This window comes from Pimephales promelas, chromosome 20, assembly GCF_988280905.1.
Source record: "Pimephales promelas chromosome 20, fPimPro1.hap1.1, whole genome shotgun sequence".
Classification (NCBI taxonomy): domain Eukaryota; kingdom Metazoa; phylum Chordata; class Actinopteri; order Cypriniformes; family Leuciscidae; genus Pimephales; species Pimephales promelas.
In genome coordinates this window covers 9,794,856-9,820,669 of record NC_142788.1, presented here as the reverse complement: position 1 = coordinate 9,820,669, position 25,814 = coordinate 9,794,856, and the positions used below count along the sequence as shown (strand labels likewise).

Sequence of the window (25,814 nt, the reverse complement as noted above, 5' to 3'; positions counted from 1 at the left end):
CATCTTACTGACGCTAAAGGGCGCCTAAAGCGTCAGATATTGAAGCATGTCCAAATGCTTCCCAAGGCGTCAGTTAAGTGACGCCTTGGGGGTGAGAATAGGCTGACTATACCATTCATTTCAGAGTCTTACAGTCTATCTAGAAAAAGACAAGCAGAATGATACAAACAGTGAAGAGTTTTAACGGCTCGGCCAATCAGATTTGAGGACCAGAACTAACCTTTGTATAAATCAAAGAGTGGTATTACCATCTGTACTACTTTTTAAGTTTGGTCTGACTTCAATCACGCCGACACATTTATATCATAGACAACAGTTGCGTGGCTGGTAGAGAGGTGTGTATAGCTGTGAGTGTGAGATTTGAGGCATGCTTTAATCTAACTGGCCTGCCAATACCCATCATGCCCAGGCTGGTAGACGGCTTTTTTTTTTTTTTGCCCTCAGGAACTAACTCTCTCAATCTTCCCCTGAAAGAGTACACACAATAATTTTTACATTTTTCACACTCTCAAATGACTAATCTCAAAGGAATCTTTATGCAAATTGGCACCTAAAGAAGCAAAACAAATGAGTCACAACTGACAGTAATGCGAGCTAAATAGATCCGTCCTGCAACTTTTTCCATATTTAGAGGCTCAAGAAGACGATGCGAAAGCAGGAGGAGAGGAAGAGACCCAGGAACACGGTGAGTCCTGTTGAGGAACCCCTCAGTTTCACCTCAAACCCCTCCAGACCTCCATCAAACTATCAGGAAATTAGTGAACATTGGGAACATTAAAAAGGTAGTAAATATGTAATGCCATGTCAGCAGCTGAGGTGATTTATGACAAGAGCTGTAGTGTACATTTCCTACAAGTTTAACAAGAGTTGCATAAATACAGTCAACAATATGTTTTACATGCTGTACAAGATGTTTTACATGTACATATGAAAAAAAAAAGAAGCTAAAGCTTTTTCTGGTAAGATGTTATTAAGTCCTTAAGATAAAATACTCAACAAAAATGCAATACAAACATAATTGAAATGATTGACATAATAAAGTCCAAGTTGCAAAACATCCTTCCCAATAGTTACAGTATTAGTCCATTAACTTATGATAGGGAGACAAATCTAAATTCTGTAAACAAATAATATGAGCAATGGGCGGAGATTGTGAAGAGTTCTTACATGTTGGAAGTTATTTAAAGGGTAGGAAATTTTTTAATAAATATTTTTTTTCTGTTATACCAACACTATCTCACGACCAATTCGTACGAATTCGACGAATGATAAAAAAAAGTGTTGAATTCGTACGACCTCACTCGTACGAATTTGTATGATTTGTCTAAACCCACGTGATGGTTAGGTTTAGGGGCGGGGTAAGGGGTAGGTCATTCGTATGAATTCATACGAGTTGGCCAATTCGTAAAATATGTACGCTTTAGCAAAATCGTAGTAATTCGTACGAGTGAGGTCGTATGAATTTTTACGATTTAGCCACTTTTTAATCATTCGTCGAATTCGTACAACTTGGTCGTAAGATTGGGTTGGTTACACTGGTTGAAATTTCAGAAAATTCATATCCTGACAGCAGTCAACAATAGAAGTGGTCTAAATATTGAAACATGTACATATATCTTCTGTGGAAGTCTCAGGACCAAAACAAAAAAATTGTCTAATCATTGCATTCGGACCATTTTCCTATCCTACCTGGCTGTCAACGTATGTATGCTCCATTAGACAGACGCAAGTAGGGCTGGGTATTGAGACAAATTTCACAATTCGATTCCATTTCGATTCACAAGCTTGCAATTCGATTCGATTTCGATTACAATTCGATTCGATTCAATATCGATTATTTTGGATATCAGTTACAATAAATGACCATTTTTCTCAAGGGAATCAAAGCGCCAAAACGCTATCAATGTTTTTGAATTTCTAAAGAAAATGGACGTAATTTGAAAACTGAGACTTTGTTTCATATCAATAGTAACAAAGGACAAAGATTATTGCGATTTTTTTGGATGTGCGCAGCCGCGAGACAATGTTCCATTCATTCAAATGAAACAGGATGACTAATCGATTCTTCAGATTTAAGAATCGATATCGGTTTGTAAAAATGAGAATCAAATAATATCAAGAAATCGATATTTATTCCAGCCCTAGACGTTAGTCACTGAGCGTCGTCTCCTTTTACAGTTCCTCCTGAATCAAAACAATGCGATAATGCTGCCATGTCGTAACCGCAATTACAAGATGGCAACCCGTGATGTTCTACCTGTAGCTGTTCACGTTCTCAGACTTGGATTTATTTTTCTATGTCAACACTATCAATGCTAATCTGCAGCAGTCAGGTGGTACAACTAGAGCTCTGCAATGTTTTACATTCATTAAAATTGTAATATTATATGCTTTGAGACATGAGGTTTAACGCAGTCTCTCGTGAGGCTTTGGAGAATCTGCTGTGTGTTCATGTGTTTTGAAGGAGGCGTGGCTTTGGAGACGCTCTGAAGGGAGGGTGGGATCTCATGCTTTCAAAGCTAACCTTTAATGTCAGGCATTGCTCTAAACATTATGGTTAACATATTCTCTTGGATGAACTGGAAAAGAAATATGTTTAAAAATTATGATTTAAAAAAAAAATCCACTTAACCAAAATTATTCTTGCCAAAATAATATTTTTATTATTGCAAATAAAATTGTTTTAAGGTGTAAAATAAAATCCTATTTTTATTTTATTTAGAAGCAGACGAAAAAATTATGAAAGCAACATTGAACAATTGGAATTTGCACTTTGTTTTCATATTTAGTTGAACCATCTGACAAATGACTTATCAAAACAGATCACCTAGCCACAGAAATGCTTTATTGATTCGGCAATAAATGATAGTCGTATCTATATTAAATCTGTGGGCAGAACCGCGTTGACGTTTCATCCAAGCATTGCTGTTTTTATAAAAGGGTTATTGTTTGCACTGATAAAGACCTAACCAAATAAACCCAACCAAACAGCAACCAGATAGAAGAGTACAGAACCAAAAAGAAAAAAAAAAAACTAATTGTTTAACAGGCTCACTTTATAAAGATAAATTGCTGGTATTTTAGTTTAAAAAGTTTTAAATCAACTTAAAATAATTTTAAGGCAAGTCAATTTTAATTTTCACTTTTATATAGTTAACCTTTTAAAATACTAATATCGTATGTGTATACCTGTGTATCTGGAACTAATCCGTCAAATGATATTTAACTGAACTCATAACACACAATAAATCTCGTGTATAAATCTCACAATAAATCTCCATGTATATTGAAGTGAAGCATGGTAATTTCCCCATCATTTTTCTGTCATTAGTTTCTCCTTCTGTCCCTCTGTTCTCTATGTCAGTGATGCTGAACACATTTCCATCTTTCTTTCAGATGGGGAAGAGGAGTCAGAAGATGGAGGAGGTATTGCATTGGTTAAAGTCAGGAAAGCTGAGATTTACACCTCTCCAGTAATTGTTTGTGGCGTGTTGAAACCTGTATAATGGCACACACACCCTTCTGAAAGTGTCTTCAAACTAAGCATTAGATCATCCCTAATCCTTTTATGATAACATTCAATACAGAGAGGAAAAAAAGACAGCTGTTTTGATTGAAACCTAGCTTGCGGATTTAATGACATATTCGTCAGCATCTATCGTTTATTGTGTTAAAAATCACTTTGAATGACTTCTGGTTGATTGTATGTTTCATTTTCAGAGGGGTCCAAACCCAAATTCCTAAAGTAAGTTGATTTGTTACATTTTTAAATATCATGATCAAAAGTACACGATTTCATATCAGGCCGAATTTTGAAAGACTATCGTTATATTTTTCAGACCTTTCATGTTGCCGAACCTCATTCCCCCAAAGATTCCAGATGGAGAAAGAGTTGATTTTGATGTGAGTAAAATCCCCAGGAGGTTTACTGAGACTAAACTACTTTGGTTATGATGGGTCTTTTACCACCATTTCCTCACTTCAGTTCTGTCAGGGTATTGTGAATTACCTACAGTATATGTGTTATGGTGTTACATAACCAGTCCACTAGGGGGACTATGAGAGTTCTAAAGGTCAGCGTAATACAGCGAAGAGTAAGAGAGTTGATTCTGATGTAAACAAGCTGAACGCAGTGTTTCCATGTGGCTCTTCAATAAATCGACAGAACACAAGTAATGCCTCCTTGCAAATGCTTATAAGACATGGTGTCAGAAGTATAAAGACTTATAAAGACAAGAGAAGAGCATTATGTCGAAATTTCACCCGCCAGAGAGTTTCAACAGAATGGCCAACGTGGCGGCAGAGGTTTGCGCGCTACAGGACCGCGACAAAACTAAGCAAAGAGGACAAAGAGGTACAGATAAGCACTTTAATATATGCAATGGGCATTGAAGCGGAGAACATTTTCAAATCGTTCACATTCGGAGAAGGGGAAAGTGCCGAGGAGTAAGAAACGGTGCTGGGAAAATTCGATGAGTATTTCCTACCAAAAAAGAATGTGATACACGAGCGGGCATGTTTTCATCAGAGAGTGCAGAGGCCCAGGGAAAATGCAGAGTGCTATATCAGAGCCCTTTACGAACTCAGTGAGAATTGTGAATTCGGTGCAAGTCGAAATGAACATATAAGAGACAGACTGGTAGTTGGAATTCATGATGAAGAGCTGTCTAGGAGGATGCAGCTAATGACAGCACTTACCCTGGAAACTGCGGTGCAGATGACGCGGCAAGCCGAGGATGTTGCGCAGCAGATGAGTCAGCAGGAGGGTCAGTCGACAAACAGCGTGCACGAGGTAGCCTCCAGACGTTCATCAAAGGCGGCAAATCGGCCCTGGACGAGAGAGAAATATAAAAGAGCTGGTGAGAAAACAGAAACTCGTGTAGCAGGTGTGGTAAAACAGGACACAAAGACATCAGAAAATGCCCAGCAGCAGATACCGAATGCAGAAAGTGCAAAAGAAAAGGACACTGGGCGAGAATGTGCAAGTCAAAAACGGTAAGACAAGTGACGGCGAATGAAGTGAGTGAAGACAGCTTTTATCTGGGCACAGTGAGTAACAAAAATGAGTCAGAAGAAGCTAAATGGAGTGTGTTACTTAAGATAGGTGATACCCCAGTTAGTTTTAAGATCGATACGGGAGCGGATGTTACCGTAATGAACACTGTGACATATGAAAAGCTTCAACCAAAGGCTCAGCTCCTTCGTTCGAACGTAGCACTAGACAGCCCAGGTGGATCACTGAATTGCATTGGACAGTTCACTGCATCAGTGGAGCATAAAGTGTCACGGGGTGAAGAAACACTCGACAAGGCTGGCTTCGTGAAACATCCCCAGAGGGTGGATTTATTTACAATCAAATAACGTTGGTGAAAAGTTCAGCTGGCATGTGGTGGCTGGTGCTTTAAGTGCTCTTCTGTGCTCAATTAACGTGAAAGTGGGTTTCCAAAACGTGCTCCACAAATGATGGGCTGTCGGTCACTCGCTGCTTTCTGGGGAGAATAGAGAGAAGGGTTAGACAAGCACTTCCATTCAGTTCGAGACTAGTGTCTGTCTGTTTGCTAAGCAAAGTGGAAATCCTGTATGGCTAGAAAACAGCGAGTCAGCCTGGCATTGGTGTCCTTGGTGCGGGCCATCCACTGCAGGGAGGCGTGGTCTGTGACCAGGGTGAACTTGCGGCCCAGGAGGTAATACCGGAGCTCCAGGACTGCCCACTTGATAGCCAGGGCTTCCTTCTCCACGGCAGCGTACTTCCTCTCGGCCGGGGACAGCTTCCTGCTGATATAAATGATCGGATGTTCCTCACCTTCCTGGATTTGGGACAGGATGGCTCCCAGTCCTGTGTCGGAGGCATCCGTCTGCAGCAGAAAGGGGCAGCTAAAATCGGGAGCGCGGAGTACGGGTGAGGACGTAAGCGCTGCTTTGACCCGGGCGAAGGCCTCCTCGACCGCTGGGGTCCAGCATACTTTCTCTGGCTGCCCCTTCCTGGTCAGGTCTGTCAGGGTGGCGGCTAAAGAGGAGAAGTTGGGGATAAAACATCGGTAATAACCCACCAACCCCAAGAAGGCTCGTACCTGGGACTTCGTCCGGGGTTTCGGGGCAGTGTGGATGGCCTCTACCTTCTTTTCCTGCGGCCGTATGAGGCCTCGTCCGACTTGGAAGCCCAGGTACTTGGCCTCGGAGAGGGCTAGGTGACATTTTCGGGGATTGGCGGTGAGTCCAGCCCGCCGGAGTTCTGAGAGCACCCTCCGCAGACGATCCAAATGTTCCTCCCATGCCTCGGAGTGAATCACCACGTCATCTAGGTAGGCCGCTGCGTATGCCTGGTGGGGCCGCAGGATGATGTCCATCATTCTCTGGAATGTCGCAGGGGTCCCGTGCAGGCCAAAGGGAAGGGTCCGGTAATGCCAGTGGCCACTGGGAGTCGAGAAGGCAGTCTTCGGCTTAGCAGCTTCAGAGAGTGGTACCTGCCAATAGCCCTTGGTGAGGTCTAGGGTGCTGATGTACCGGGCCCTTCCGAGGCGGTCCAGCAGTTCGTCGACCCGAGGCATAGGGTACCCGTCGAATTCTGAGACTTCGTTCAGGCGGCGGAAATCATTACAAAAGCGGAGGGTGCCATCCGGCTTTGGGACCATCACAATGGGACTGGACCACGGACTCCGGGATGGTTCAATAACCCCCAACTTCAGCATTTGTTGGATCTCATCCTCAATAGCCTGCCGACGAGCTTCTGGGATACGGTAGGGCCGTTGCCTGACGATGACTCCAGAGGATGTCTTGATGTCGTGCTGGATCACGCTGGTCCGCCCGGGCTGGGTAGAGAACACATCCTGGAACTGACTGACCAGGTGCTGCAACTCCACCTTCTGGGCAGCCGAGAGATGAGGGTTGACGTCAACAACCACAGGTTCGGTGAGACTCAAGGCAGCCAGCTGGTCCCGTGTCCCCACCCACTTCTTTAGGAGGTTGACATGGTAGAGTTGGTCCGCCTGCCGCCGACCAGGTTGCCTCAGCCTATACGTGACGGGTCCAATTCTTTCCAGTACCGTATATGGCCCTTTCCAGGAGGCCAGGAACTTGCAGGCAGAGCTGGGGACCAGGACCATGACGCGGTCTCCGGGCTGGAATTCCCGTGGTTGGGCTGCCCTGTCATAGTGGCGTTGCTGTGCTTGCTGGGCCTTGCAGAGGTGTTCGCGGACCAATGGCATTACTCGATCGATCCGTTCTCTCATCTGTCGAACATGTTCGATGATAGTACGATGAGGGGCAGGCTGCTGCTCCCAAGCTTCCCTGGCGACATCCAGGAGTCCACGTGGTTGACGACCGAACAGGATTCCAAAGAGCACGTAGGGAATCATGAGGTCCCAATCCCGCTTATCCTCTGCCGTCACTCGTCTAAGCATCTGCTTAAGGGTCTGGTTGAATCTCTCCACGAGTCCATCCGTCTGGGGGTGGTAGACTGTGGTCCTCATCTGTTTCACCCGTAGCAGCCTGCAGAGATCTGCCATCAGCCGAGACTTGAACGGGGTCCCCTGGTCAGTCAGGATCTCCGAGGGGAGACCGACTCGGCTGGCCAACAGAAACAGCTCCTGGGGGATGGACTTTGCGGTGGCCTTACGTAGGGGAACTGCTTCAGGCTACCTGGTGGCATAGTCGACGATCACCAGGATGTGTTCGTGCCCCCGGGTAGACTTTGGCAACGGCCCCACTATGTCCATTCCAATCGGCTCGAAGGGCACTTCGATGATCGGCAACGGGATGAGCGGGCTGGGGGGAGAGGTCCGGGGCGACGTGACCTGGCAAGTCGGGCAGGCTTGGCAGAACCGCTTCACTTCGGCCTCTAGGCCCGGCCAGAGAAAACGGTCGCGGATGCGCTGAGTGGTGTTGGCTGCCCCGTGGTGTCCTGCCATGGGATGGGAATGCGCCAGCTCTAGGATGGTTCCGGTCTTGGCTCTAGGAACAACCAGCAATTTCTTCTCCTCCCCCCTCCGCTGAGCGACACAGTACAGCAGGCCATTCTCAACGACAAAATGCGGGAGAGGGTGGGGCCGGGGGAGGACGTCTTTTCCATCGACGGCTCGCACCTGCGCCCAACAATGCTTGAGCCGATCGTCCTCCCGTTGTTCCTTGGCAAAGGAGCCTCCTCCCGCAGCCTGTTGGTATACATCATAAAACAGATTAGTCATTTGGGAGGGGGACTCACCATCTCTCCCGCTGTCGGAGGCGAGCAGGGCAGATCGGCGGCGGGGTCCACGAGGCCGTCTCCGTCTTTGACGGTTCCCTTCGGGGCTGGCAGTCTGAGTAGCGGCTGTGAGCAGTCTGTCGAAGCCGGGCCAATCTCTTCCAAGTAGTACGGCCACCGGCAGGTCCTTCACCAGGCCAGCCTCCACCGGCCAGGTACCTTGGGGTGACGAGATAGTGATTATACGCGATGGTACTTGGCGAGTGTCTCCGTGCACACAGGTAATCGGGAGGAAGTTCTTCTGGCCTCTTCGGGGGCCACACAGCCACGACTGGATTAGGGTGACCGCACTACCCGAGTCCAGCAGGGCCCGGAAACTTTTCCCTTCAACCATCACATCTGCTTCGGGGGCTCCCGATGGTACATGCTGGTGGACGATGCAACCCGCTAACCATGCTCACTGGGGTGACGGTGGTTCAGCGCTGGGCATGGGTTCATCTCGCGGTGGGGAAACCATCGGTCTGCTGACCGGTCGTGGGGTCCCTTCGAGCGGGCGTCGCTCCTGGACCACCCTTCGGGGAAACAGCGGTGCTCGGTCCCCAGCCTCACGGTGATGGATGGCATCCGCCAGCTCCATCGCCTCCACAAGCTCCAGGATGTTGGTGGGGTTCCTCATCCCAACCGCTTGTCGATGTGCGCGGGGTAGAGCGCGGAGGAGGCGATCGACCACCACTCGTTCCACTACCTGAGCTGCGGTGGGGTTCCCTTCCAAGAGCCAGTGTTGAGCAATACGGCTGAGCTCGGCTGCTTGTGCCCGGGCAGGCACACGGGGCTTGAACTCCCATTCCTGAAACTGCTGGGCAGCGCAGATGGAAGAGAGGCAGAGCCTCGCCAAAATTTCCTGCTTGACTTTGTTATAATCTTCGGCATCGGTACAAGGGAGTGAGAAATAAGCCCTTTGGGCTTCTCCGGTGAGGAGGGGTGCCAGCGCGCGTGCCCACTCGTCCTCGGGCCATGCCTCATTCTTAGCGGTGGTTTCAAAGACCTGGAGGAAGACTTCCACGTCGTCATCAGCGGTCATCTTCGGCAGCAGGCGGGTTGCTTGGGCGCGAGAATCAGGTAGCGGAATGCGCTGGGTGGCGGAAGCACCAATGGCGATGAGTTCTTCCTCCGTCCTGCCCTGGCGAGTGGCAAGATGTTCCACAATTTGTTGCTGGCGAATGCTCACTTCAGCGAGGCGTTTTAATATTTCCTCCATTGCGGGGATGAGCGTGCCGCTTTCCGCCACCTGTAGTGCACAAGAAAAGAGAAAAAAATTCAGAGGTTGGGGCGGTGAACTTGTCGGTGATTCTTCATGAACTTGCCCGCATTCTCCACCACTGTCACGGGGTGAAGAAACACTCGACAAGGCTGGCTTCGTGAAACGGCCCCAGAGGGTGGATTTATTTACAATCAAATAACGTTGGTGAAAAGTTCAGCTGGCGTGTGGTGGCTGGTGCTTTAAGTGCTCTTCTGTGCTCAATTCAAGTGAAAGTGGGTTTCCAAAACGTGCTCCACAAATGATGGGCTGTCGGTCACTCGCTGCTTTCTGGGGAGAATAGAGAGAAGGGTTAGACCAGCACTTCCATTCAGTTCGAGACTAGTGTCTGTCTGTTTGCTAAGCATGTGCTGCTTATGTGGCTGTGGGCTGATTGGGAGCAGCTGTGACCGATCAGCCAGCGATGAGGACGTGCAGGTGTTTTGTGTTGGTTGCCAGGGCGACGCTGCTTCCTCTGAGGGTGCTCGTCACAAAAGGTAGAAAATATGCCTTAACCGTGTATGTGGTTGACGGAAGGACTGTCAGTAATCTTCTAAGCCGACAGACAGCAGCTGATATGGGGCTAGTCAAAAGAATAGAGCAGATAATCACAGTTTTTGAAGGAAGTGGTATAATGAAAACTGAGCCGGTAAAAATACACCTGAAAGAAGGCGCAGAGCCATACGCAGTACATACTGCACGGAGAGTACCATTACCACTGCTTTCTAAAGTAACAGCAGAACTGCAGAGAATGGAGGAACAAGGTGTCGTGGAAAAAGTCACACAACCTACAGATTGGTGTGCACCCATGGTTCCGGTCATGAAGCCCAACGGAAGCGTGAGAATTTGTGAGGTTAAATAAACTGAACGACAACATTAAAAGAGAAAGATACATGCTTCCCACTACAGACAAAATTCTAGCTAAGCTAGCTGGAGCAAGCGTCTTTACATCATTAGATGCTGCGTCAGGATTCTGGCAGACTCCGTTATGTGATGAGAGCAGCTTACTGACGACATTCATTACTCCGGTGGGACGCTATTGCTTTAAGAGGCTTCCTTTCGGGATCAGCATAGCCCCGGAAATCTTCCAAAGAAAGATGAATGGACTTCTCAGGGACATGGAAGGAGTCGCAGTGTACATGGATGATGTGATCGTGTACGGGAAAGATCGGGCTGAGCATGACAAACACCTGGAGAAAGTGCTGAAAAGGATGGAAAGTGTGGGGCTCAAATTGAATAAAGAAAAGTGCGTTTTCAGGAAAGCAGAGCTTCAGAGTTTCTGGGTCACGTCGTGGATGCACAAGGAGTCAGAGCAGACTCAGAAAAGGTACGTGCAATAAGTGACTTGCCAAACCGAACAATGTGAATGAGCTGAGGAGGGCTCTAGGCCTCATAAACTACATGGGTAAATACATTCCGGACTTGGCAACGAAGGGAGGTCCCTTGTATGAGCTGCTTAAGAACGGACGTGCATGGACATGGGACCAACCGCAGAAAAGAGCATTCAACATTCTGAAAAGCTCGCTCACAAAAGCTCCAGTCCTGGCACACTACGATCTGGAAAAGGAAACCGTAGTATCAGCGGACGCTAGCAGTTACGGTATCGGCGGTGTTTTAATGCAGAAACATGAGGACAGCTGGAAACCAGTTGCGTACTGTTCGAGAAGATTGACGGATTCTGAAACAAGATACGCCCAAATTGAGAAGGAATGCCTTGCAGGCGTGTGGGCGTGTGAAAGGTTCCAGAAATACTTAGTGGGCATGGACACATTCAAATTGATCACTGATCACAAGCCATTAGTACCACTGATTAATAGCAAAGATCTAGACACAGTGCCGGTAAGATGTCAGAGACTTTTAATGAGACTCATGCGGTTTAACGCAAAAGCGGAGTACGCACCTGGCAAAACCTTGGTTGTTGCGGACGCACTGTCGCGTAGCCCATTGAACACCACTGAAGACTTCATGACAGCAGATGTGAGTTGTCACGTGAATGCGATCATTAGTTGTGTGCCTGTGTCACAGCGCAAGCTAACAGAAATAAAAACGGAGACACAAAAGATGAGCAGCTACAAACCGTAGAGAAGTTCGTAACAGAAGGGTGGCCAGAATATGCTAAAAGGGTTCCTGATAGCGTACAGAGCTTTTACAAATGGAAAGACTCTTTATCAGTGAGTGAGGGACTGATTGTGCTGGGGAATCGCATAGTAATTCCCCATAGTAATAAATGAGACACGAGATGCTTAGCAAAATTCATGACAGACATCAAGGTTTGTCAAAATGCAGGGCACGCGCTCAAGAGACTGTGTGGTGGCCTGGGATTTCGGAGGATCTCAGACGTAAGATCGAGACGTGTAAGTTTTGCATTGAAAACAAACGTGCACAGCACAAAGAACCTTTACAGTCAACACCACTACCAGAAAGACCATGGCAACGAATAGCCATAGACTTGTGTATGCACAGAGCGCAACAATATCTGGTAGTATCTGACTACTATTCGCCCTGCTTAGAAATTCTTCTGCTAAACGTAACAACATCTGAACATGTTATTCAGAGACTCAAAGTGTTGTTTGCGAGATTCGGCATACCAGAACAAATTGTTAGCGACAACGGACCGCAGTTCTCCAGTGAAGCGTGGAGGAGCTTTTGTGTTGAGTACGATATTCAACACATTACATCGAGTCCGCATAATCCACAAGGTAACGGACACGCCGAACGAGCGGTTCAGACAGCAAAGCGAATTCTGAAACAGGATGACCCGTTGATGGCACTCGTGTGTTTCAGAGCCACTCCCACCACCTCTACTGGGGTAAGCCCAGCGGAATTGCTAATGGGAAGAAAAATCTGTACTACTCTACCCACCTTACCGAAAAATCTGAGACCAAAGTGGCCGAACAAGTCAAGTGTGAGAGAGAAAGACAAACAAGCGAAAGAAAAGCAAGCATTCTACTTTAACACACGACACGGTGTAAAGGACTTGCCTCTCCTGAGGCCAGGGGATTCAGTCTTGTTAAAGCTGGACAACGAATCTAAATGGAAAGGGCCTGCGACGGTGCTGAGAGAAAGCACAACTCCACGGTCATATGAAGTTTCCAATGATGAGGGGGGAGAGAAACGGAGAAATCGAAGGCATCTTCAGTTGCTTCCAGATGGAGATTCAGGAACCATGTTAAAGACAGTTGTGAGTTCAGAAAAATCACCACTGAGGGCTCAACCTCACAGAGACTCTGATTTATTTGCAGAGACAATTGCAACAAAACATACTATCACCAGATCAGGAAGAGTGAGTAAGCCAGCAGAGCGATTGGACTTATGAAAGATCCTGATATGTCAGTGCCACTTAATGTTAATTTAAGTGTGTTAAATAGCCAGGTTTGATTATTCCTGAACATAATAATTAATATTGTTTTGTTTGAGGTGATAAAATATGTTCTGTGGTGAGTTCTACAGGGTTAAACGCACAGTGTTATGCTTTGTTACTGAGTTTTGACTTTAAGTTAAAACAGAATTGTACCCTGGAGTATTATACTAAAAGAGGGAGGTGTCAGGGTATTGTGAATTACCTATATGTGTTATGGTGTTATATAACCAGTCCACTAGGGGGACTACGAGAGTTCTAAAGGTCAGCGTAATACAGCGAAGAGTAAGAGAGTTGATTCTGATGTAAACAAGCTGAACGCAGTTGTTCCATGTGGCTCTTCAATAAATCGACAGAACACAAGTAATGCCTCCTTGCAAATGCTTATAAGACAAGTTCTGCTATCCAAAATAGTTTATCATTATTAGGAGTTCAAGCGCGCATCACTGAAACCCAGTTGCAATTGTTACGTTTTTCAAGGATCAGCATTCTCCCCTAAAAGTGGTCGAGCAGACCAAACCGTAAGTCGTAGAGACTTGAAACTTTGATGGCTGGTAGTACGTCACCAACACCCGCCCCGATCGACCTGATGGGGGCGCTACATTGGTCAAAAGTACAAAATGGCTAATAATAACTTCAAGTGTATTATATCATTGGAATCCTTGAATCAAGGATTAACACAATAATGTGTTCATCATTCGACTAAATGTTCAGGTATTTTTGATTTTTTTGAAAAATCTACTTTTGCAAACTTGTCCTAGGTTTTTAGTTCATGGTCCCTAAGGGCGGCCTCAACGTTCGAAGTGGGAGGAGACACTTTTACTAAAATAGCTATAACTCAAGAACGGGATTAGATATTTTCTATAAACTCAGCACACCTACTGTGTGTAGGAGCTCATTCCATGGTCACGTGGCGGAAAAGCATGTGGCAGAAAAAAACAATCATCAAAATGGCTATTACTACTTCACAGTTAGTCCTATTGACTTGAAAATTAACATACGTGTCTTTGTTCGAGCTGCCACGATTGCCTATGCGTACATTGATGTATCTCAAAAAACATGTCTGCCATCGGCCAATGAATTACTAGCTTTAAAAAATTAAAAAGCTTTAAAAAAACATCAAGTGTAGCGTCAGTTCTGGCAGGGCATGTTAAATAAAACTTAATATCTATTTACGCATAATGTGCTTAAAGGCCTTAAATAGCTTGAACCCCGGTAATGGCTGCTGCATGGCGGCTATATTTATTATTATTACTTTGTAAGAGAATTGGATTAGTTTTTGTTTTCTTTTTTAAAATAATGTCAAACCACTCTAAAATTATATCATACATACATTTTATTTCTGTTTTAAGAATAGTTTGATGAGTTTGAAATATTTTATGATGATCCATTTAATAGAAAGTACTGAAATATCTTGTCAAACAAAAAGATTTGTAGAAACCAGCCAATCTGAACCTGCACATATTGTCAGAATACCTGTCACAGATACAATCTCAAAGTTTGATTTCCCACAGGATATCCATCGTAAGCGTATGGAGAAGGACCTGAATGAGCTCCAAACGTTGATTGAAGCTCACTTTGTAAGCCGAAAGAAGGAGGAAGAGGAACTCATCAGCCTAACAGACAGGATTGTGAGTGAACACTGCTGTCCCATTACATGGCCTCTGTTCATTATTATGTAAACCTTCGGTCCCACATTATATTAAGTTGCTTTAAGTACTGTACTTACATTGAAAAATAAGTATAATGTACTTATTGTGCTCATGTTGCATTGTAAAACACTTTTGCTGCTATTGAGGGTAAGGTTAGGGACAGGTGTGGTGGTATGGGTCAGTTTAAGGGTAGGTTAAAGTGTAAGGAATGGGTCAGCTGTGTGATTACAGATGTAATTACATAAATTAGTTACAGCTCTAATTACATGCTTGTATTTTTAAAATATAAGTACAATGTAAAAACATGTATGTACACAATAAATCCATTGTATCAAATGGTTAGTTTCAATGTAAGTACATAGTACTTAAAAGCCACTTAATATAAAGTGGGACCAAAGCTTCTATTCACAAATGAATTACTTACAAAATACACAAACAGAGAAATGAAAAGAATGCGCCCATTGAGACAAATATGTAACCCACACTGAAAACATTCCCGTAGGTCCATTAAGGATCAGTTCAAGCCTGAATGTGACAATCAGCTCTGTCATTCAATCAGCCGCTCTGTCATTTTGAGGCGTGAACGCCACCATTAGTTCTTGTTGAGTGATCTCTCCCTGCAGATAAAGCTGTCAAAGTTGTAAAATGACTGATCCCACAGGAGAAACGGCGCTCCGAGCGAGCAGAGCAGCATAGGATCCGCAGCGAACGTGATAAGGAACGACAGAAGCGTTTGGAGGTCGGAAACCAAAAGCAATGGGACACTGACATTTCCTGTTAACTCATTCAGGCAAAATTGGTATTAGCTTTGCAAATCCTTTTCTGTTTTCAAATGTTCAGGATGAAAGAGCTCGCAAGGAGGAAGAGGAAGCCAAAAAGAGAGCAGAGGACGATGCCAAGAAGAAGAAGACCCTCACCAATCTGCACTTCGGTGGTTACATGCAGAAGGTCAGAGTTGAGACAGTGTAAATCTCGCTCAGAAAAAGGCATTTTTTGTCTCCCAACATGTTGAGTGACAAAATTTTGTCAACATTTATATATGTATACACAAATAGATAGAGAGACGGAGTGGAAAGAAACAGACTGAGAGAGAGAAGAAGAAGAAGATTCTTGGCGATCGGCGCAAAAGTTTGGACATCGACAATGCCAACGAATCCATTCTCAGGTTTGAAAATTCATCCTACAATTAGAAGCAGATGTAGGGCCACAACAGGTCCTTCATTTCAATTTGGCAACAGTTAAAGGGATACTCCACCCAGAAATGAAAATGTGTTATCATTTACACCAAGAAAAGGTGTTAAAGAGCATATTGCAGGTTAGAGGACCCAACGAGTCAATGCATAGAAAAATAATGTAGGAACTAGATTTTCTTTAAAATATACTTATAAATACGCTACAGGAACTTCTGGAGTCATTTTTTTGTGAGAAAATTTTACTCCCGCGTCTGAAAAATGGGCGTGGCGGGTGTGACGCAACAAGCGGGAGAGCGGTCAATTCAAACAACAGGAAAACAATGGATCGCAATGACATTTCGGACGCTGAGGAAATACTCGTATGAAGGATCAAGCCAAAAAGTTATGAGCCTGCTATGTTAAAGAGAGCAGGACAGGCCAGGATAATGTTAGACAGAATGGTCAGAGACAAATTGAGTTGTGGTGTGAGGAGAACCAGTGGAGAACAGGACAGGTGTCTTTTGGTGAGATATACAATATCCCAATATTGTACAGCTTATTATGATCCTATAACAGGCCAGCAGACATTAGTATGTTTAGGGTAGATTTATATTATTAAATGTATACTATACTTGAGTATATTTCTATTGTACTAAAAGCATACTCAGGTATTCTTGCTTCGGCATCCCATGTTGAACTCCATCATATCGCCGGGATGATAATCATTTGATCTGAAGTGAACGCTACACAAGGCCACGTTTTCCGAAGCCGATGTGGAAGAGAAATCCTGTCTCTTCATCTGCACAAACCGCACCTGGAACGAAAGATATAGGCTATCCACAAGTTAGCTACGCCACATGAGGCCTTGCATCAAAAGTGGGCGCGTCTTCCGGTTCGAAATAAACAAAGCGCGACTTGACATACTTCACACTCGTTCATTCAACAGTTGATAGTCATTCAAGATATAGCGATCCTAACTAGCTAACGATGTGGGAACATAACCTCAACGAAATTAAAAAGGGTGAAATAACAGTACCTTTACCCTCCACAGTAGTTGGTTGGGAGTATTATAATAACATTATTAATAATCAATACTCATCAAGGCATGGTGACAGACAGTTGTGCGAGCTGACAAACAATTAAAATAAAAAATACACTCTTAGTCATTGTGCTTTGGAGTTTATTTAAAATTATAAATGAATGTGCTACTCGAATACATTAACTGGCACATTTGGTATTCTGTCAACTCAGGCTTTGATCCTGAGTTTAGGTGTAACATCAGTAGCGAACAGCCAAACACATGCTGATAGATTTTATAGAATATTAAGAATTTAAACAAATGTACAGAGGAAGATTCGTCGTCTTTTGGGAGGTGATGGAAACTAACGTTACAGTCGTTGGCAGGATCCCTCTGATTTCGTTTTTCGCTTATGTTCCAAACAATCACGTTTAAGCCACTGAATTAGTTTAGTCCGGTTATACATACAACCGCGAACAGCACATGTTGTCCCTGAGCTCCGTAACGACATCTCTCATAAAGATTTGCGTCTTTAAATAGTAAAATAATTCTCCGAAAAACAGCTAGCCTCTTCACTAATTAACACACAAAATACCATTGGAATTCTACTTCCGCCGCCTTACCGGAAGTTTCACCAACTTTATTTTTTACAGGAGCGCCCCTCGGAAACTTGTGGATAGCACCGTCCCTTTTCTTGTAATGGAAACTTGTGGATTCAATCTTGAAGTCCCGACAGGCCAGAGTTTTTGCAACCTCCACAAACACAATAATTTACCATGACGATGATAAATTAAAATACAAAAACTACCGAAAGCAGACTGACTGACGACCGCTCTCACTGAATACCAGCCTACTCTGCACTGAGCCGAGGCTGAGGCTCGCTAATGTGACGTAAAATGACGCAATGTTGAAAAAAAAGCCGTTACTAGCAGTCCAAGAAACGCTCACTTTATCTACTTAATTAGTGCCCTTATTTTGTTTTAAAACATTTTAAATCCTGCATTAACTTTTCATATGGTATTTTCATACAAAGTTATCTATAAATTTAGATTTTTTTTGACCTGCAATAAGCTCTTTAAAACTAATTCTCACCCAGGACAACTGGAAGCTGCTAGGGACTGGAAGATGCTGTCTGGTCTTGATCAACTCTTTCAAACGCTCTCATTCATATTTGTTTGAGAGCTTCATGAGCATCAAAGGTTTCTATTTAGAGCATGTTTTACAAGTGTTGAGCATTGTAGACAATCACAATCATATCTGTTAAGCATGTAAATGCAATGGCCTATTAGAGATGCCAGTAAGTTAGCCAGAACTTTGATGATCCATTTAACACATTCTGTTGACTATAAGTAACGCTGTACTTGTCTACTACCACTCAATAGGGTGTAGAGTATTAGTAGACTGGTAAGGTTGGAATATGTAGTTGACATGCAGTTGCAAAATTACTTATATTCAGGAGAATTTCTGTTGGAGCATCACAATAAAGAGTTTATATTAAGCAGAGAGTCTACTAATCCTCTAATGACAGTTAGTTGACATGCAGTTGCAAAGTTACTCATAGTCAACTGAAAGTTCAAATGGGACCATTGAATTGGAAACTGCAATGACTGACAGTAATTATTAATGGACGAGACAAAACGGGACAATTCAACAGTTTTTTCTCTGGGACTGAAATTGGTACAGAGAAGCACAACATTTTACTGGCATTGGTAGCATGTCTGACTACTGAAATTTTGTTACTGGGACAACCCTAATAATAATCATCACAATCAAAATCTGTCTCATCCAGTCAGATTTAGATTAGTATTCTATACAAATACAAATAGCAATCAAGCAGATTTAATTATAAGGATGACAACACTTTCTCTCTTCTTTTCATCAGGGAGAAAGCAAACGAACTGTGGAGCTGGATGCGTCAACTAGAAGCAGAGAAGTTTGAGTTACAGTACCAGTTTACCAAACAGAAATATGAGGTAATCTGAAGGCTTTATAACCTTGAGTTTTACAAGACCCACAATCTCAACATGAAATCAGGAACAAACCTGTTTACTTTCTTAAAACTTGTACGAATCATCAGTGGCTTGAAAGAATAGTAAGTAAGTAAGTAATGGCATCTCTCTACAGGTCAATGTCCTGAGGAACAGGGTCAGTGATCACCAGAAAACGTGAGTTCATCTACGTTTGTCCAACCTGATCTCATAAAAAAAAAGAAAAAAATATTTATTTTATGAGGAAGCGATTTTGTATCAATTGATATGATGTGATTTGTATTAAAGGAAGTATTAATGTCCACCCCTAAACACAAGCCGCAAAGCGAACTTCGTTCTGGCCTGGTTTTGTTCTAAATGATGCTTGGCGAGTTTGTGATTGTTGATTGTTCTGGCATTACTTTGGTTAACACATACCTGCAACATTCTCTCAGGGTTTTTTTATTAACCGTGCTGGGGGACTTTCTCGTTCAAATCCAACTCTGACTCATCCACTCCTGCCTCAGGCATGGAACACAGACAGAGTGTTTGTGAATGCATTGTCAGAGTGGCAGAGCTGCTTCTGAGGCAGAAAATGATCGTGGGAGACTGAAGAAAAGCGCTCGAGGGCAACAAGAGTTTTGGTTGCAATCTGCTGCTCAGCAAACTCAGCATTTACTGTACCTGTGCATGTCCAGCACTAACCCCTCACACACACGATTAGTCAGCAGAGGGAGAAGCTCTACTCCAAAACCTAGTAAGCTGCCTATATTGATACTCGTTTAAGACACTGGTGCACTCTTATATCTTATAAGAGCAATGGCCACATTTAAATGTGCATCATTCTTTGCGTAGTTTAAAAGATTAGTTTGCCCGAAGGTTGAATGATTTTCTTTTTTCAGCAAAACACAATCTGAGCTGATTTCCATTACACGAGAGTAGATGTTAAACTTCATGCAGTCTTGTACTCGGCTTTCGCCAAGATAAGCACAAACTAAGACGTAGCTTTACAGTAAACTTTCCATATGGTGGTGTGACTTCCCTTCTGTCCGGCGTTAACGGCTGCAGTGTACTTGGCGTGTCAGCACACACGACGGCTGTAACTGCAGTGTGGTCTCCCCAGTGGACCAGCACCACAACCGTCTGGATTGAGCTGAGTAGGGGACATCTCTAGGGTCTTCAAGTGGGCACCTTCCGTCCTCAGTGTTTCGTCGACTAGCCCACGACACCTCATGAGGGCGACAGTGTCCTAGAGTCACCCCCCTTCATCCCCCACTCAACTCAGCCCAGTTTACTGACCTCTACATCCCTCCTTCTCTGAAGATTGTTCCTTCCTCGTAGTTCACATGTGACCTAACCACAGTTTCACAATCTCTCCGCAACCCAACCATACGTGCCAACCCGTTTGACTAAGGCTGTCGAGCCACACTGTCGTCGTTAAAGCAGTTTCAGTGGCAACGGCATACCACCTACCGCAAAACACAATATGTGCCCAAACACAACCCGCATTCACGCAATATACACAGGAACGTAATGACTGTAATTGCTATGCAACCTAAACAAATAAACCAACAGACTCTTCAGGTTTTTCAAGAATTCTACGAAACCATATCGTGGCGTACTGTACACAGCCAGCCAGAATATTTCCGTCTCAACCACAGCCAGTTGCTGCTCCTCTCTGCTGCTTCAGATAAGTTCTTCACTGTACGACGCAACTCTTGGCCACTGAATCTGACGTCTCTGAGGAACCGGGTTGTAGAGTGTGCCACAAATCCTCGACAACCCACTTCCACTGGAAAAACTTGGACCCTCCATCCTCGCTGTTCTGCTTAAGTGGCCAGATGAGCATACCGCAGTTTCTTCCTCTCATATGCCTCATCTACCGCATCCTCCCATGGCACTGTTAACTCTATCAGCTGAACAATGCGTGCTGATCCAGACCGCAAAACAATATCTGGTCGAAGGTTAGTGGTGGAAAAATAAGCTGTTGATCAAGATCAGCCAGCATCTTCCAGTCCCTAGTAGCTTCCAGTTGTCCTGGGCGAGAATTGGTGTTAACACCTTTTCTTGGTGGTTGCTCGCCTGGGCGTAGGAATATTGTCTTCTGCGTGTAATGTTTTGCTAGAACAGGCGGCAACTTATTGGCCACACTACGCTTGCCTTCCAATGCTAAAGCCAAACATTGCAGTACTTGGTCATGGCGCCAAGTAAACCGACCTTGGATAAGAGCCACCTTACATTCTGTCAGAATGTACCTTAATGTAGCAGGTGATGAACAAGAAGGACAAGAGGGATCCTCTCCTAACCAGAGGTTTGGGTTTCAGCGGTGATGGGAGGACATCATGTGTTGACCTGATAAGGAAACTGATCCTACTCTCTTCCATTGACCAAAGGTCTTGCCAGCCCGTCTTGGGTTGTTCAACACTCTCCCATCTCATCCACTCTCCCTGCTTGGCCTGGGAAATGGCCTTTATACACCTCATCCTCTCCTCCTGCTTTTGCACCTCTTTGACTACCAGCTTCCTCCTTTGAGGTGGGCCTGCCTTGTGCCATTTAGGAGGAGCTAAACTGAGCACAAAACCCCCTCTTCCATGCTGTACCTGTCCCACAATATCACCAATTTGAAGGGCAGCCTTTGCCTCTACTACAGATTTCTTTGCTGACCACTTTCTACCAGTTTTTTTAACACAGGGGCTGCCTCCCTTACACATGTTTAACGTGATTCTACTAAGGTCATTTGTAAAAAAAAAAAAAAAAAAAATATCCTGGATCTCCCCAGCTTTATGATGGGAATGAATTGTGACTGAGTTTTTGAATCCTACAAATAAAAGCACATCCATTCATCATAAAACTAATCCATACAGCTCCAGTGGGTTAAGAAAGGCCTTCTGATGTTTTTTTGTAAGAAAAATATCCATTTTTATGACTTTATAAACTATAATCAGTGGCTTCTGGTAACGGACGTATGCAAGTCGAGTTCAGACAGAAGAGTGACCTCTGACCCGACACATGATGTTGGAGTAGCGCAAGCTTTGACGTCTCTCGGGGTTCAAATTAATAAAGCTGGGCAACAAACTCAAGCTCCTCCCACATCACATTTATCTTTACAAATTCTCGTTTTAGACTTGTAATTCTGATTAATTTTTGTTTTGATATCCTCTGCGTTTCTACGTTCATCAATACGTCATGCGTCGGGTCAAAGGTCACACTTCCGCCGGAACTAGTCTATATTCAGTATTCTGTACAGCCGTTACCGGAAGCCAGTGAATATAGTTTATATGGACAGTGAACACAATAATTAATGACTTTTACCACTCTAAATAAGTAACTTGAGCATCTACTCAGGATTATCTCAATCATCAAATATTTTTCATAGATGCCGTACCAATGATTACGCACGATGTTATCCCTGTTGGTCTTTCTGTCTACAGATATTTTTTTCAGTTTTTCAGGTACCAATTCTCCCATTGTTTCCGCTGATGAAGCACGATAAACGTCCACTCGTTTTCACACCGCCTTGCGTCAAACAGCACTACGCTAGAGTATACAGAGACGGCAGCCAATGATTCTCTCAGACTCACGACATACTGTGCATAATTATACAAATACTATTACTTTTAAATACTGACAAAAAAAAATCAGTTAACAAAACTTGGTTCATGGCTGTGATGTAAACTAAAGCCTTTTTTTGTCTCCTGTAGGACAAAGAGAACTAAGAGAGGCCTCAGGAAGTGAGTGTTGTGCTGAAAGACGCACTCGGCTCCTCACAAACACACAGAAGTCACTAAGAGGACGTCCAGGAGAGCTGCGCACACTACTTCACTGATTCATTTACTTTTAGTCCTTACTGAATAAACACTGTAGATGTTGTCTGTATACAACTGAACACACAGAAGAAACAACAATAAAAACACTCAGAAAATGAAGCTCCAATGATATTTGTGTGTACACTACTGTTCTGTTGCAAAATATTTCTATTTTCAAATAAATGCTCTTCTTTTGGACTGTCTATTCATAAAATAATCATAAAACATGTTTTATCACAGTTTCTTAAATACATTTTCAAAATGAAGAAATGTTTCTTGAGCAGCAAAACAGCGTGTTATAGATTCATAATAGAACGCATTATTTCTGATCATGTGAAGACTGGAGGTATATGATGCTGAAAAATTACATTCCAAAATTCAGACAACAACAAAATACATTTATTTTTTAAATCAAATAAATGCAGCCACAAAACACAATGCTCTTGCTGTCGAACCAAAATGTTGATATTTCAATGGTTTTGGCCGTCCTTCTGTTAGACTGTCAAAACGTAATTATGTTGAATATCTGTCAGATGTTAAATGCAAATGTCCACCTTTTTCTGAAAGGTCACGGTTTTCTACTTCCTGCTGTCCTTTTTTCACTAATTGTATCTTAATTTCAATCAATGTTTCATCAACCAATTGCCTGGTTTTAATAAATAAGAAGTGTTAACAGATGATTATGACGGAGGCGACAGCGCTCAAACTGGACTTTGCTCTCATGAATGAAACTCGGCGTAACGTTATGCCTAACCTCACAGGCCTGAGTGAGAAATATAGACTATGCATCTTTGAAAGCAGAGGTAGCAGCCTAAGTTACAGTACCTTTTAGAACTGTTATTCTGCAGCAGTCGGGGTGATGGAGACTGTCGGATGTTTGCTGGAGATCGTGCAGTCATGCTCTATCCTTTGGAAGTTATGAAGCAAAGAAAAACGTTCATTTTGTTTTTATCTGTGATTTAATAAAAAAAAATAACGTGATCATATCACATTTGATGAATGTTTTTTTCGATTTAGTTTTGCAATGTGGTGACACAATCTAAAACACATGGCAAAAAGACTCGAACCGGAAGTTGACTATAGCGGCATCATCGTCATGGCAGCGCGCATTGTTTAGAGCAGAAAAAGGTGGATAATACCAATTAAGTTGAACCAATTACCAAGCAATGCTACATTTTGTTCAGTCTGTGGTGTAAAAAGGTCACATTGGCAATTAGCATTAGCAAAAACACTTTAGCAAAACATGGTCAGGTCAAACTGTCTCAATCATTTTTAGTCCCAAATTGTTATAAATTTTACTGGTCGTCTTAGTAAAAAAATAATTTTTGGGTAGCCTATAATGTCAGAGTTTATTTTTTTTTTGTTATCCTCACTTCCTCACATGAACTGTGTCCTGCGCCCACTAGTAAAACAAATATCCATAGCCTATGGTGTCTGAATAATGTTTGGTTTGACTGTTAATTTCTCTGTGGCAGAGAATTCATGTATGCAATAAACATCTTCGAACGATGCACATTTTAACACCCAGCTCTTTTCTTTTAATGAGTCCTCTGGCCTTGAACTGTGGTTTAAGAGGTTCTCCTCCCAAATGATTTGCATATTAGCATTCGGCACAGGAGCATGTACTACATGACCAGCGTTCAATCTCTCCATTATTGTGACGGGAAATTTATAATTACACTGGGAAATGTGTGTGAGTCATAAAGAGCTGGCTCACACCCAATCATTTCTAGTGTAGGGTGGATCCAGAGTCAACATACAAAATGTGACTAATTAATACAACTACTTTCTTCAGAAGTCACAGTGATAAACAAATGTCTGCTTTCTGATGGCCAAATGACATTCCATAATCTGTATCTATTATAAATACACATGTTTGAGGTTCAGCGGCTGTTGATGCCAACTGGGTTTTTGTAAAATCACAGAGAAAATTAAATCACACATAGTTAACTGACATTTATCATGATTGATTCGAGGTGAAAACTGGATAATAGTTGTTTTTTTTCCCCTCGTCACAGGTGAAGAAAATATCGTTGAGTTAAGTTAACAATCAGTTTTCGCAATAAATGTGTTGGATGCCGGAGAAATGGTCGGGAATAAAGATCTGAGCGACTTTGACAAGAAGACAAGTGGTGTTCCTCCAGGTCAGCAGTTGTGAGAATTAAAGGCACACTATGCAGGAATTTCGCTTTTGTCAAACAGCGACCCCTAGAGTCGCTGTGGAGTACTTGCATTTAATGTTACTGTCGTAAATACCACTCACGCAAAGCATCTCTGCCATAGACTAGTCTCTGCACTCACAGCCTGATACCCATTTGAAGCTGTTATATTAAAGGGGGGGTTGACTGCTTTTTTTCTTTGCATGATTGTGTTTATGGGGTGCAATATACCATATATTCGTGGTTTTTCTTTTTTTAAATTGGTTAGTTTGGCCCGGTGTGTTGTGATTGGCTAAACTGTCGCTCACGTTGTCCGGAAGGTTAATGCCCATTACCTTTACGGGCGAAACGTACATGTCATGAGCTCTGGTCCAGATGTAAATACGTGTCGAACTGCAGTATCAGTTTAAGGCAGAATCAGACCGAGAAAGCGGCGATGAAGAGAGTCAAGCAGAACCTCACCACACACGGCTCTTACAAAACGTTTCTGAATGATAATTTGCTAATGTTTTTTTACTTTATACACATTTGTTTTACACAATAGCATCTGATTGGAACAATAGCAACTGACTGGCTACTAATGTTATACTCAAACAGCGTGGCATTAGTTTACGCTCTTGATCAAGTAGAAAATAACGTCATAAAGCATATATACATGAAAAATACGTTTAAAACAATAGTACTTATACAAAATTCAGGTCCATAATGTTTGCACGCGTTTGTCGTAGACACAAAATAGTATAACTAGTAGCCTATAAAGCCAGCGCTGGCATTTGAAAAATAAATAAATAAATAAAACACAAGGCTACGTCTGGAATTAAATATGCAAATACATTTAAAATGATTAAGTCTCAGCCTACTTACAGGTTGTGGCCCAACAACTGCTGCCTCTTGTTTTAAAGTCGGAACTGCTTCATGTTTTAGTAACAGTTTCTTTATGAATCCGGTGTTGAATTCGTGGAGATTCTGGAAGCTGTCTTCCGTAAATGCGCATAAATTGTATCCATTGTTGACGAAGTACAGTGTCCGTGGGAAGCCAAACACAGAAGACCTGACAGCTGACAAACATAAAGTGTATCCACTTTTGACAAAGAACAGCGTCTGTGCGTGGGAAACTCATACACAGAAGACCACACACTCGACGAGCCGCTTAAATATACGCATGCCGTTTTCTGCATATTCCGGAGGGAGGGTTGAAATCTATGG

At 43.3% G+C, this 25,814-nt stretch overlaps 1 protein-coding gene across 1 annotated transcript in view; it reads left to right on the top strand.

Moving 5' to 3' along the window:
• The window catches only part of tnnt2a (troponin T type 2a (cardiac)), a 28,855-nt gene extending 6,286 nt beyond the window's left edge, over nt 1–22,569 (top strand). Inside the window, exons 2-12 of the mRNA XM_039689772.2 lie at nt 632–685; nt 3,397–3,426; nt 3,721–3,745; nt 3,840–3,903; nt 14,349–14,465; nt 15,148–15,225; nt 15,327–15,434; nt 15,542–15,651; nt 18,559–18,649; nt 18,801–18,841; nt 22,345–22,569. Coding sequence (XP_039545706.2) covers nt 3,847–3,903; nt 14,349–14,465; nt 15,148–15,225; nt 15,327–15,434; nt 15,542–15,651; nt 18,559–18,649; nt 18,801–18,841; nt 22,345–22,378 — 636 coding nt within the window. The 5' untranslated portion in view covers nt 632–685; nt 3,397–3,426; nt 3,721–3,745; nt 3,840–3,846 and the 3' untranslated portion in view covers nt 22,379–22,569. The remainder of the gene's footprint in view (nt 1–631; nt 686–3,396; nt 3,427–3,720; nt 3,746–3,839; nt 3,904–14,348; nt 14,466–15,147; nt 15,226–15,326; nt 15,435–15,541; nt 15,652–18,558; nt 18,650–18,800; nt 18,842–22,344) is intronic.
• Nucleotides 22,570–25,814: the final 3,245 nt, after the last annotated feature.